Below are 14,923 nucleotides of genomic sequence, written 5' to 3' on the forward strand. Positions count from 1 at the left end.
TTGAAATGTCGGTTCAAAATGTAATGTTGTTACCAAATGATCTTATGTTCAATTTGACATTTTAGGTTGACCCTTTAACACCTTAAATTTGGTATTGAAGATAAAATTGACCACATGCTGTGTTAATGTTATCTGAAAGCTGTGACTGCATTTCTTTCAAATTGTTAAAACTGCATTTGCTGTACTATGATGCCAGATGCCATGCCTTTTGATTCTATAAACCAGAAGTTCTCGACTGGTGGTGCGGGGGTGGGTGGGGGGGTGGGTGTGATCTACAAGAAACTTTCCAAGGAGTCTGACAAAAATAATTAGTATAAACTTGTTTCATCCATCATCTCAATGCACCTTTCTGATCAATAATCTTTGTATAACTTGCACTTCTGGGTTCGATGCGGCCAGTCTGGTTATTTAATTTATTCAGTGCTTTAGTTTTGTGTTTCCTGTCCAGTCAGTGCAGCTATTACATATAGGGTCAGGTCGGGGGATGTCATTGTTCTTCAGACATGACGGGGCATGGATGACCTGATGCAAAGTGGTGCACACCAGGGAGTACATTGAAGTTATCACCAGCAGCATCAAAAAGTAGCAGATTTCCTCAATTCATTCGGTAAGGAGCAGCAGCTAGTGAATAAAAAAAATAACTGACAGTAGCGATTGAGTCAGCCAAAAAGTGCTTCCTCTTCAGAGGGTGCCAGTAACGCTGGGGTATAAGGCCTGTGTTTGTCTCTGACCTGACCGTAGTGAAAAAAATCATCTGTGCAAAAATAGACTTTGTGTGTATAAGAGGTATTCAAAAATACAACACTGAGTATCACAAACATTTGGGATTTGTTTGTGATCTTGAAAAATCTTATGCCCAACACTTGCCAAGTACCATTTCAGTTGTGACCATTGACCACTCATTGTTCACCCACTGTGAAAATTTCCTGGCAGAAGATTATGGGGGTCCTAGATAGAGTAGACAGGGATGCCTCAGCAGAGAGTTCAGTTATCAGGGGGCACAGATTTAAGATGATTGGTAGAAGGACTAGAGGGGATATGAGGAAAATCATCTTCACCCAGAGGCTGGTGAGTGAGTGAGATTAGTTTTTTATCTTTTTTCTTTTTCTGCAGGCACAGACACGATGGGCTGAATGACCTTTCTGTGCTGTAACTTTCCTATGGTTCTAAGACCACAGAGGGAAACTTTACCAAGTACCACTGATGCACTATCTCAATATTTCCCGAATTGCCTGCAGCCTTGTTAATCAGCACCTAAACAGCAGTGTGACGAATCCACTAAACTCTACCTGTATAAAGGAGCATTTCTTAATTCTATAACCCTAGCATCTCCAACATATTGACTGTTAAGAAAGGATTTTTTAAGACCTTGATCATCCTGTCGATAGGACAGACAAACTTGTCATTCAATTCTCACCTCTAGTTTCCAACCTCTCTCAATGCAGCACTCCCTCAGTACTGCACTGGAGATTTTGCAATCAATTGCCTAGTCACATTAAGTAAAACAAAAATAATAAATATATATATATTAACGTATAACTAATTTTTATATGGGAAAAATACTTGTGTTCTTGGCGGGGCAGGGTGCTCTATAGAATTTGTATAACATGGGAGGGGTGCCTCAAGCAAAAAGATTAAGTATCCTTCCTGTAAATGATTTGATAGCTAGTGCTGATCAGATGCTTCCTCTGTGGACAAGCAGGAACTGTCTTGATGAGGTAGTTAACTGGCAATAATTGCGAATAATGTGGGAATACTCTGCATGTATATTTTTTTTAAAAAGCCCTTTTTTAAAAAAAATTTGCTTTGTGTACTTGTTTTTGGCTTTTCAAATGAAAATTAAAATCAATGCTAAATACATGTATATAAATGGAAATGTAATCAATTCATTCTTTAAGATTAAAAGCTTTGGCTATATTTTACATGAAAATTTTTGAAGCTTTTCTGTTCTTGGCAGGCAAGCCTAGGAAATAAATGGAGCCTTAACCAGAGATTGATAGCTAGTTCATAAGCATTGAAGCAAGGTCTAATAAAGTAAGCACTTTTGGAAGTGCACTTCTTTAAGGAGATTAGAGTTTCGGGGGGGTCATAATCCAATTTCTATGGACATAGGTCCACAATATGAAATTATTTGGAACTAATTGGCTGAGGAGGCCGTGAGGATGACTGGGGCATAATTTTTTTTTAAAAATCATAAGGCAGCAAAAGAGATGATCTGGATAACACAGTAGAAACAGAATGAAGGGAGTTTTACTCTGCAGTTTGCAATTGCGTACGTGACCCAGCAATGACATGGATGGAATAGCTATTACAAATTTGCATATTGTCCTTGACTCCATATAATATATAATTTTGAATATTCAAGTAAGAGAGTACTTGTTAAACCTGCCCTTTTCTGAAGTTAAAGTGTGATGTGCTTTAACAAATATTCGCAGATCTCCTGCATGATGCAGATCGTGAGTTGGAGGTTTTCAAAGTACTTTATTGCAAGTTGTGTTACCTGGAACACTGGCCTATCAACATTGAGGATGGCATCAAGACCTGGGAATGCTGGAATGAAGTTTTAGGATATAGGATGGGAGGAGCAGGGTTCCAGGCCTGCTCGCACTGTGTTCTCGGGTTCCAGGAACATTGCAGAATGAGGTTTTGGGAGCTGGAAATAGAAGCAATGGAGACGACTCTGGGATCGGGGAACACTATATGAAAGTGATCTAGACGTTTGTGAACAGATAAATCTGGGGTCTGGGAATGAAGGGAGCAGGTTTTACAGAGAGGCTTCTGTTTCGAAAATAATTTTTCTTGGATTCAGTTGACTCCTCAATAGACTGACATGCTATTATATACATGGAGAAATGCCACTGTAAGATATTTTTGTAGATTGTTTCAATATTGGACGTTAACATAAAGCTTGCCAAAAATAGTGACAACTGGAAGCAAAGTTTATGGACTTGACATAAGCAAGATTTTGAATATGTATTTTTGTGATTCTGTATTCTTTGTTTTTTTAAACTTCCTTTCAGATGGATTTGAAGTATATCCTTTATATTGGACTGACTTGCTGCTGTATGTGGTATGGACTTGCTCAATCAGGTAACTAGATTGACTAATATCACAAAGCACTTATGATATTCAAACATGCATCAAGAATATTCCCTATGCATGCCACCATGTTCCTGATAACGCTTGGGATTCCACAAGATCACCACTTGAACTCGTTCGCTTCGACTAAAGGTGTTCAGTTGCATTGTGTCCTATAGTTATCACCTTTTTCTTCAAGTCATCCAAGGAAACTATGCATCACCTCTTCCTCATCTGAATGCTGCCTTTGGCAGACATGAGCCACCTTTCACGTGTATGCAAACGATACCCAGCTTACAACTTCTTTAAACCTTATTATCAGACCTGTGTTGTCAAGCCTTTTGTCTGATAATCCATCTTTGTAATGGATGGGCTGCAGCGTTCTCCAGTTAAATATTAGGAAGACTGAAACCATTGTCTTCAACCCCCATCAGAAACCCTGCACTTCGCCACTGTTTCCTCAACTGTTGCCTCGGACTGAACCAAACCGCTTGCAGTTTTGACATTCTAACTGACCCTGAGCTGAACTTCCAAAATCCTTGTCCCTATCGTACCAATTTAACCTCTGTAACATTGCTTGGACTCTGCCCTTGCCTCAACAGACTATCTGTTGCTGAAACTCTCCCTTTGCCCTCTCCAGACTTGCCTGTCCTAACACTTGCATCCAAAACTCTGCTGTCTTCTATTCCTTAACAAACTAAGTTAAAAAGAATCTTTGCATTAATTTGCCCTGTTATGCGATATTCACATTTAATTAATATGTTTTAACATACAATTTGAAAACAAAGAGCATACATATTATACACAACATCTGATCTCTCTATTTTGTAGCATAAATTTTACCTATGACAGCATTGCCAAATAGAATACTAGCAAAAAAATATTGTTTAGAGATAGAATGGGGTTATTCAGGGTTAAATTAATCTATCCTGTTAATATTTTATATACGAACATACGAATTAGGAGCAGGAATAGGCCATTCAAGCCTGCTCCGCCGTTTCGTAAGATCATGGCTGATCTGATTGTGGCCTCCACTCCACGTTCCTGCCTGTCCCCTGATACCCTTTGACTCCCTTGTTAGCCAAGTATTTATCTACCTTTGCCTTAAAAATATTCAGTGACCCCGAAATGAACATCTGCACCTTCTCTCATAAACAATCCCAAATGCCTTAAACTTGGTGTCAGTTTGGTTGATTTTTTTTCCGCATGGCTATCTATTAATGTAAATGATTAGACATATCTGTAATAATGTTAATTTGCCTTTTGATATTGCAGATCCCAGTGAGTGTTTAAAGGCCAATGCAAAATCATGTGGAGAATGTATACAAGCTGGTAGAAATTGTGGGTGGTGCACCAAAAATGTAAGTTTTAAATTATGAACATAGAAACAGTTCCAGCTGTTGCCATTGTCTTAACTAACCCATTTCAAATCTAGAGAGTTTGCAATAGTGCATTATGAATAGGCTATGGCATGTGTGAATGACTCGTAAGTCGGAAGTTCACAGAAGTGAATTGAGCCTAAAGGCTATTGGCAATATTAGTGGCTGAGTGTTTAACACACTTATGGCATTAACTTATGGCATGGATTAACTGCTTTAAAATAAATTGTTTTTAAACCGTAACTCTAATGTTTTGCATACTTGTCAATCTGTGATTTATGAAATTGAAACCTTTTTAAGAAGCAGTATAACCTAATTTATGAATATTTTAAACATCTAATTATGCTTATCTATTCAGTCATAGCCAAGTATTGTGGAAGATTGTAGAATATTGATTTATTTGAAAGAAAAGTGCAGAAAAGGATTAAATGAAAGTAACAGGATTGGAAATGGATGGAAGGGAAGTAAGAGAGACAGTGTTGAGTGGAGCTGCATATTAAAACAGCAACAACAAGCGATGAAGGACAAAAGGAAAAAATGGGTCTTGAAATCCCCCAAAAAAGAGCAAAAACAAAGAGCAAACTGGAAATTTGAAAGAGATACAAAAAGAGATGATTAGGAATTAGTGTCAAATGGAGGGCAAAATATGGAATTGTTCAGTGAATTGTAAAAAAGTCATAAAGACAGGGGCTTAAAGGTGGAGGTGGCACGTGGAAGAGGAGAAGCTCATATCTTTCTGTTTGTGAGACCTGGCTGAGCATTTTCCTACATTATGATAGTGACTAGACTTCATAACTACTTAATTAGCTGTAGTGCACTTTGAGACATGCTGAGGCAATGAAATGTCCTGTCTGTTCATGAGAATATTGCAAGGTTAGGACAAATAATTTGTTCAAGTACTGTATTCCATGCTTCCTTCCCTTCCATCAGAAGTCTTGATCATGAAAATAGTTTTTTTCTTAATAGACCAGATTTTTCCACCTTTGGGCAGAAAATCAAGCCAAAATAATTTCAACATTCAACTCTTAAATGTAGAATGTGTCCTGCACAAATTTTAATTTGCTGAAGTTTGAAAGATGCCACATTGTCAAATAGATTAATTGCTTCTCTGATTTCATGGCATATAATTGCCCAGATGGAAGATATGCACATTGCTCTTGTTTAAGCTGTTAGTGTATTCAGGGCAACAAAAGCAGTTTCTGTAAGAAGACCAAATCGCCTACGAACAAAGTTGAACTCTTGTGTCATGAGATTTCCCCTGGCCTATGTTATGTTGCACTGAAGACCAAGTGAGGTACCAAACGTTTTACCAAGGAATCACATTCTAGCTTAAAGTAATACACTTACTTGTGTAAAATAATCTCAGAAACAAAAAGGCAAGATATTGTTAGCACAATTTTCAAAAATTATTGCATCAATCCATGAATTCAGAACCTATTTCTTACATGGTCAGATCTGTGCAAATTTGGAAGAAATTATATTTTATGAACCTCAGATCTAATGATTGTCATACTATAGAAACAAGTGTTAATTGCAGAAATTGAAGGAGCTGCAAGTTGAACTGAATTTTAGTAGATTTTATACCAAAATCAACCTGCCATGGCATGGGTGCAACTGCTTCCACAGATATACCCCCTGATGATCAGCCAGTAAAGGAGGTCTGGCAGCATCGGCGGAGAAGAAAAGAGTTGACGTTTCAAGTCCTCATGACCCTTCGACAGAACTAAGTAGAAATAGGAAAGGGGTGAAATATAAGCTGGTTTAATGTGCGTGTGTGTTAGAAGCAGATCATCAAAAGATGTCACAGACAACAGAACAAAAGAACACATAGGTGTTGAAGTTGGTGATATATATCTAAACGAATGTGCTAATTAAGAATGGATGGTAGGGCACTCAAGGTATAGCTCTAGTGGGGGTGGAGGGAGTATAAAAGATTTAAAACTATTTAAAAATAATGGAAATAGGTGGGAAAAAGAAAAATCTATATAATTTATTGGGAAAAAACAAAAGGAAGGGGGAAGAATCAGAAAGGGGGTGGGGATAGAGGAGGGATTTCAGGACCTAAAGTTGTTGAATTCAATATTCAGTCCGGAAGGCTGTAAAGTGCCTAGTCAGAAGATGAGATGTTGTTCTTCCAGTTTGCGTTGGGCTTCACTGGAACAATGCAGCAAGCCAAGGACAGACATGTGGGCAAGAGAGCAGGGTGGAGTGTTGAAATGGCAAGCGATAGGGAGGTTTGGGTCATTCTTGCGGACAGACCGCAGGTGTTCTGCAAAGCAGTCGTCCAGTTTACATTTGGTCTCTCCAATGTAGAGGAGACCGCATTGGGAGCAACGAATGCAGTAGCCTAAGTCGGGGGAAATGCAGGTGAAATGTTGCTTCACTTGAAAGGAGTGTTTGGGTCCTTGGACGGTGAGGAGAGAGGAAGTGAAGGGGCAGGTGTTACATCTTTTGCGTGGGCATGGGGTGGTGCCATAAGTGGGGGTTGAGGAGTAGGGGGTGATGGAGGAGTGGACCAGGGTGTCCCAGAGGGAATGATCCCTACGGAATGCCGATGGGGGGGTGAAGGGAAAATGTGTTTGGTAGTGGCATCATGCTGGAGTTGGCGGAAATGGCAGAGGATGATCCTTTGAATGCAGAGGCTGGTGGGGTGATAAGTGAGGACAAGGGGGACCCTATCATGTTTCTGGGAGGGAGGAGAAGGCGTGAGGGCGGATGCGCAGGAGATGGGCCGGACACGGTTGAGGGCCCTGTCAACGACCGTGGGTGGAAAACCTCGGTTAAGGAAGAAGGAGGACATGTCAGAGGAACTATTTTTGAAGGTAGCATCATCGGAACCGATGCGACGGAGGCAAAGGAACTGAGAGAATGGGATGGAGTCCTTACAGGAAGTGGGGTGTGAGGAGCTGTAGTCGAGGTAGCTGTGGGAGTCGGTAGGCTTGTAATGGATATTGGTGGACAGTCTATCACCAGAAATTGAGAAAGCGAGGTCAAGGAAGGGAAGGGAAGTGTCAGAGATGGACCACGTGAAAATGATGGAGGGGTGGAGATTGGAAACAAAATTAATAAGTTTTTCCAAGTCCCGACGAGAGCATGAAGCAGCACCGAAGTAATCATCGATGTACCGGAAAAAGAGTTGTGGAAGGGGGCCGGAATAGGACTGGAACAAGGAATGTTCCACATACCCCGTAAAGAGACAGGCATAGCTGGGGCCCATGCGGGTACCCATAGCCACACCTTTTATTTGGAGGAAGTGAGAGGAGTTGAAGGAGAAATTGTTCAGTGTGAGAACAAATTGAGCCAGACGGAGGAGAGTAGTGGTGGATGGGGATTGTTCGGGCCTCTGTGCGAGGAAGAAGCTAAGGGCCCTCAGACCATCCTGGTGGGAGATGGAGGTGTAGAGGGATTGGACGTCCATGGTGAAGAGGAAGCGGTTGGGGCCAGGGAACTGGAAATTGTTAAAAACAAAAAAACTGCGGATGCTGGAAATCCAAAACAAAAACGGAATTACCTGGATTCACTCAAGTTCTGTCGAAGGGTCATGAGAACTAGAAATTGTTGATGTGATGTAAGGTGTCAGAGGAATCACGGATGTAGGTGGGAAGGGACTGGACAAGGGGAGAGAGAAGGGAGTCATGATAACGAGAAATGAGTTCTGTGGGGCAGGAGCAAGCTGACACGATCGGTCTACCGGGACAGTTCTGTTTGTGGATTTTGGGTAGGAGGTAGAAGCGGGCTGTCCGAGGTTGGGCGACTATCAGGTTGGAAGCTGTGGGAAGAAGATCCCCAGAGGAGATGAGGTCAGTGACAGGCCTGGAAACAGAAACAGTCCCTTCTCCCCCCGATGTCAGCATTCCGTAGGGATCGTTCCCTCCGGGACACCCTGGTCCACTCCTCCATCACCCCCTACTCCTCAACCCCCACCTATGGCACCACCCCATGCCCACGCAAAAGATGTAACACCTGCCCCTTCACTTCCTCTCTCCTCACCATCCAAGGGCCCTAACACTCTTTTCAAGTGAAGCAACATTTCACTTGCATTTCCCCCAGTCTACTGCATTCGTTGCTCCCAATGCGGTCTCCTCTACATTGGAGAGACCAAACGTAAACTGGGCGACCGCTTTGCAGAACACCTGCGGTCTGTCCGCAAGAATGACCCAAAGCTCCCTGTCGCTTGCCATTTCAACACTCCACCCTGCTGTCTTGCCCACATGTCTGTCCTTGGCTTGCTGCATTGTTCCAGTGAAGCCCAACGCAAACTGGAGGAACAACACCTCATCTTCCGACTAGGCACTTTACAGCCTTCTGGACTGAATATTAAATTCAACAACTTTAGGTCCTGAACTCCCTCCTCCATCCCCACCCCCTTTCTGTTTCTTCCCCCTTCCTTTTGTTTTTTTCCAATAAATTATATAGATTTTTCTTTTTCCCACCTATTTCCATTATTTTTCAATCTTTTATGCTCCCCCCACCTCCACTAGAGCTATACCTTGAGTGCCCTACCATCCATTCTTAATTAGCACATTCGTTTAGATATATATCACCAACTTCAACACCTATGTGTTCTTTTGTTCTGTTGTCTGTGACATCTTTTGATAATCTGCTTCTATCACTGCTTGCTTGTCCCTACAACCACACCCCCCCTCCACTTCTCTTCCCACCCCCCAACCCACCACCACCACCACCACACCACACACCCCACACACACCTTAAACCAGCTTATGTTTCACCCCTTTCCTATTTCTACTTAGTTCTGTCGAAGGGTCATGAGGACTCGAAACGTCAACTCTTTTCTTCTCCGCTGATGCTGCCAGACCTGCTGAGTTTTTCCAGGTAATTCTGTTTTTGTTTTGGATTTCCAGCATCTGCAGTTTTTTGTTTTTATTTTTGTTTTTATCTCAGGTTTTGAATTTGTCTAGTTCTTCACTGCCTACCCCCCAGGTCTGCAAACCCATGCATTTAATAGTTGCCAACAATCAAAACTATTTCTAATGCCTGGACAGTAATCGAAAGAACAAATTCTTGTTGCCTTTCAAGGAACAACTCCAGTTAACGTGTAGGGCGATTCTTTTGTTTCCTTGTTAGTTTACACATCAAACCTGCCTGAGCTCAAGTAGAGTTTGCCTCTCATTGCAAATCTGGTTAAATCATATGGCATGGGGCAAGAAAACTAATTTCTTTTCCTAACTACAGGTAAAATAGAATATTTTTCTATGTACCTCTTCATAACCTTAAGGTGAGAAAGGTTTAGAGGATTGATAATGAGACTAACAGACGGATGTAATTCAATTTACATTAACCATATTCATACATTACTTTTATATAGTACTTTGACAAAACTTGCAGCAATTTGGTAAGTGGGATTAGTTGTAGGTTCGGAACTTCTCTACAGTGCGAGCCAAGGAGATAGGAGATGTAAACTTAATGCTACGACGATACCAACACTGGTGGAGGGCATAATTGCAACATTATAGGTTTTCTGAGAATCATACAACGCAACAAGAGACCATTAAACCCAACATGCCTGTGCCGTATTTTTAGAAGAGCTATCCCATTAACCCCATTCTCGTATTCTTTCCTGTTGCCCTGCAATATATTCGAGATTATAACGCTGTGCAAAACTAATTCACATTGTCTCTCTGGCTATTTCACCAATTATCTTAATACAAACAGCTGCATGTTTTATACAAGCAGTTTCTATTATAAATCTGGATGTAGGAATTTATAATGGAACAAGTTCCCTCAGAAAATGTTGACATTTTTTTGTAAATTGTAGCCCATTGGAATTTATATTTTTTCCACTGTAGGGTGTATAACTAGCACTTGTGGTCACCTTTTTAAAATGTAGTATGGAGTATATGGGGTTTAGGAAGGGTTTGAGGGAATACTTTCTTCCACTGTTTGGTTAATTGGTAACAAGCAATCATAAACTGAAGAATATCTGAATGCACGCAGTATACGAAATAAGGTAAATGAGCTTGTGGCGCAGATTGAAATTGGCATGTATGATGTGGTGGGCATTACGGAGACATGGCTGCAAGGAGATCAGGACTGGGAGCTAAATATCCAAGGATATGCATCGAAAAGATAGGCAGGTTGGCAGAGGTGGTAGGGTTGCTTTGTTAGTAAGAAATGAAATTAAATCAATAGCAAGAAATGATGTAGGGTCAGACGATGTAGAATCTGTGTGGGTAGAGTTGAAGGACAGCAAAGGTTAAAAAAACCATAATGGGAGTTATGTACAGGCTTCCAAACGGTAGTCACGGTGGAGCACAAGATACAACAGGAGATCGAAAAAGTATGTAAGAAAGGCAAGGTTACAGTGATCATGGGGGATTTCAATATGCAGGTAGACTGGGAAAATCAGGTTGGTAGTGGATCCCAAGGAAAAGAATTTGTGGAATGTATACGAGATGGCTTTTTGGAGCAGCTTGTGGTGGAGCCCACTAGGGAACAGGCAATTCTAGATTTAGTGATGTGTAATGATGCAGATTTGATAAGGGAGCTTAAGGTGAAGGAACCCTTAGGAGGAAGTGACCATAATATGATAGAATTTACCCTGCAATTTGAGAGGAAAAAGCTGGAATCAGATGTAACGGTATTACAGTTGAATAAAGGCAACTGCAGAGGCATGAGGGAGGAGCTGGCCAGAATTGAATAGGAGATGAGCCTAGCAGGAAAGACAATGGAACAGCAATGGCAGGAGTTTCTGGGAGTAACTTGGGAGACACAGCAAAAATTCATCCCTAGGAAGAAGAAGCATACTAAAGGGAAGACAAGGCAACCATGGCTGACAAGCGGAGTCAGGGACAGCATAAAAGCTAAAGAGAAAGCATACATTGCTGCGGAGAGCAGTGGGAAACCAGGGGATTGGGTAGCCTACAAAGTCCAACAGAGGACAACTAAAAAAGAAATAAGGAGGGAGAAGATTAAATATGAGGATAAGCTTGCCAGTAATATAAAAGAAGATTGCAAGAGTTTTTTTAGATATATAAAGTGGAGATTGGGCCGTTGGAAAATGACGCTGGAGAAGTAGTAGTGGGGAACAACGAAATGGCGGAGGAACTGAATAGGTACTTTGCGTCAGTCTTCACAGTGGAAGACATGAGTGACATCCCCAAAGTTCAAGAGAGTCGGGGGGCAGAGGTGAGTATGGTGGCCATTACCAAGGAGAAGGTGCTAGGAAAACTGAAAGATCTGAAAGTGGATAAATCACCTGGACCAGATGGATTACACCCCAGAGTTCTGAAGGAGATAGCTGAAGAGATAGTGAAGGCATTAGTGGCGATCTTTCAGGAATCACTCGAGTCAGGGAGGGTCCCAGATTACTGGAAAATCGCTAATGTAACCCCCCTGTTTAAGAAGGGAGTGAGGCAAAAGACAGGAAATTACAGGCCGATTAGCCTGACCTCGATCGTTGGTAAGATTTTAGAGTCTTTTATTAAGGATGAGATTTCAGAATACTTGGAATTGCATGGTAAAATCAAGCAAAGTCAGCATGGTTTCATCAAGGGGAGGTCATGCCTGACAAACCTGTTAGAATTCTTTGAGAAAGTAACGAGTAGGTTAGACAAAAAAAAGCCAATGGATGTTATCTACTTGGACTTCCAGAAGGCCTTTGACAAGGTGCCGCATAGGAGGCTGCTCAGTAAGATAAGAGCCCATGGTGTTAGAGGCAAGGTACTAGCATGGATAGAAGATTGGCTATCTGGCAGGAGGCAGAGACTGGGGATAAGGGGTTCCTTCTCAGGATGGCAGCCGGTGACTAGTGGAGTTCTGCAGGATTCAGCGTTGGCACCACAACTTTTCACTTTATACATTAATGATCTAGATGAAGGAACTGAGGGCATTCTGGCTAAGTTTGCAGATGATACAAAGAAAGGTGGAGGGACAGGTAGTATTGAGGAGGCTGGGAGGCTGCAGAAGGATTTGGACAGGTTAGAAAAATGGGCAAAGAAGTGGCAGATGGAATACAATGTGGGCAAGTGTGAGGTCATGCACTTTGGTAGGAAGAATAGAGGCATAGGCTATTTTCTAAATGAGTAGAGAATTCAGAAATCTGGAGTGCAAAGGTACCTGGGAGTCTAAGTCCAGGATTCTCTTGCAAGTTGAGTCGGTGGTTAGGAAGGCAAATGCAATGTTGGCATTTATTTTGAGTGGACTAGAATATAAAAGCAGGGATGTGCTGCTGAGCTTCATAAGGCTCTGGTCAGACCACATTTAGAATATTGTGAGCAATTTTGGGCCCCGTACCTCAGGAAGGATGTGCTGGCCCTGGAGAGGGTCCAGAGGAGGTTCACGAGAATGATCCCAGGAATGAAAGGCTTAACATATGAGGAATGTTTAAGGACTCTGGATCTATACTCGATGGAGTTTAGAAGGCTGAGGGGGAATCTGATTGAAACTTACAGAATACTGAAAGGCCTGGATAGAGTGGACATGGGGAAGATGTTTCCATTAATAGGAGAGACTAGGACCTGAGGGCACAGCCTCAGAGTAAAGGGAAGACCTTTTAGAACAGAGATGAGGAGAAACTTCTTTAGCCAGAGCATGGTGAGTCTATGTAATTCATTGCCACAGAAGGCTGTGGAGGCCAGGTCATTGAGTGTACTTAAGACCGAGATAGATAGGTTCTTAAGATAAAAACAAAAAACTGCGGATGCTGGAAATCCAAAACAAAAACAGAAACAGAAATACCTGGAAAAACTCAGCAGGTCTGGCAGCATCGGCGGATAAGAGCACAGTTGATGTTTCAAGTCCTCATGACCCTTCAACAGAACTGAATATAGGTATAGTTCCTGATTGGTAAGGGGATCAAAGGTTACAGGGAGAAGGCAGGAGAATGGGGTTGAGAAACTTATGAGCCATGATTGAATAGCGGAGCAGACTCGATGGGCCGAATGGCCTAATTTCTGTTCCTATGTCTTATGGTCTAATATCATTGGAAAAATGAAATGGGAACTTAAAAATATTTTTGCACACAAGATCATTGACCATGGAATGTTTTGTCACAAGTGATGACTGAGGTAGAGACTATTACACATCATTTAAAAAGGAAGTACTTGAAGGTGGTAGGGTAATGGGATTGAATGGCCCATATTTCAGATCCACCTAATGTTGCGAGTGCTGGCTCATTACAGTTTCTGGGTTTATTCATTTCAATATTTGTTGCAAGCTTTCGGCATGAGGAGATCTCTGAGCTTGACTTTTGACTGGCTGGAGTAGAAATAGCATGCTGCTGCAGCTTAAAGGGCAAGGTATTATGTTAATTCTTGCTATACCCAATCATGTGATTTTTCTTAAAATATCTGAGGCATCTGTTGCAGGACAGGGAGCCTGTCACTTCAGGAGTTCTGGTACAGGAAGTCAAGCAAAATACAAATTGAACAGCTTTCTTAATGTTGAGAGACTTGGGGATGGGGAGAATAATACTGAAGTACTAAAGTGATTGGCATCCCAGTAAATCAGAATCTTAACTATGTGACTTGCTCAGATTTATAATGGGCAGTCTTGATAAGAAAAGTCTATCAAGGTAGCTCCAGATGAAGACGTAACTGCTGCCTCTGCCTCTAGTTCACATTGCCCAGCTTCTTAACTCGCTCAGCAGGGTGATTGAGCATGGTAATGGCATTAAATGACAGAAAATACTAAATTTAGTATTTAGGAGGTACTAAATGAGGTTAGAAGTCTAAAAATGTGGTTAATTTATTTTAGTCTTAATCTACATCTCAAGCACATGAACTTGCATCTTATACCTTTGTTTTTTTGTAGGAATTCCTGCAGCAAGGAGAACCAAACTCTGCACGGTGCGATGACATAGAATCATTAAAAAAGAGAGGATGTACAGTGAAAGACATTGAAAATCCCAAAGGTTCACAACGTGTAGATGCTAATAAAGAACTTACTGGCCGTACAAGTGGTGAGAAGGTAGAGCTGAAAGACATTACACAGATTCGACCGCAGAAACTAACCCTGAAATTGCGATCAGGTATTCCATGGTTTGAATTTTGTTACTTGGTATAAGGTAGAATCTGATTTCAGCTTAGTATGTACTACTGCAAATAATAGAACCCTTCAAATTTATGCCTAAAAGGAATTGTGGCAGAGTGAAGTGGTTAGGTACTAAACTTCATTGGGCATTCAGAACTTATTTTATGCCATCAGAAAATCCTTCACTGTCAAGCAGTCAATAACACTGACGGACTTAGCCACAGGGCTATTGACATTTAAATTGCCTATTCCTCTGGATAGCATACTTGAGCACCACATTGCAGGAAATTGATAAACATCTCAACAGCACAACCATAAGTTACGTTCTCTATCTCAAAACTGTCCACGTTTGCTCAGCGCCTTGGTATTCAAAGCACCCTGATGTGTTAATTAGGGGGTACAGGCCAATTTTGTGAATAAATGGTCATGAGACACCCCAGGTCTACTTTTCACAAGTAGCTTCTGACTGCAGCTTT

General features: G+C 41.5%; 1 protein-coding gene across 5 annotated transcripts in view; it reads left to right on the forward strand.

Moving 5' to 3' along the window:
• Positions 1-14,923, forward strand: part of LOC121275835 (integrin beta-1-like) — a 129,543-nt gene that overhangs the window by 63,842 nt on the left and 50,778 nt on the right. For all 5 annotated transcript variants that reach the window (XM_041183522.1, XM_041183524.1, XM_041183523.1 and 2 more), the window contains exons 2-4: positions 3,021-3,090; positions 4,354-4,439; positions 14,229-14,445. In XM_041183522.1, coding sequence (XP_041039456.1) covers positions 3,021-3,090; positions 4,354-4,439; positions 14,229-14,445 — 373 coding nt within the window. The remainder of the gene's footprint in view (positions 1-3,020; positions 3,091-4,353; positions 4,440-14,228; positions 14,446-14,923) is intronic.

The sequence above is a fragment of the Carcharodon carcharias genome, chromosome 3 (genome assembly GCF_017639515.1).
Source record: "Carcharodon carcharias isolate sCarCar2 chromosome 3, sCarCar2.pri, whole genome shotgun sequence".
NCBI classification, from domain to species: Eukaryota; Metazoa; Chordata; class Chondrichthyes; order Lamniformes; family Lamnidae; genus Carcharodon; species Carcharodon carcharias.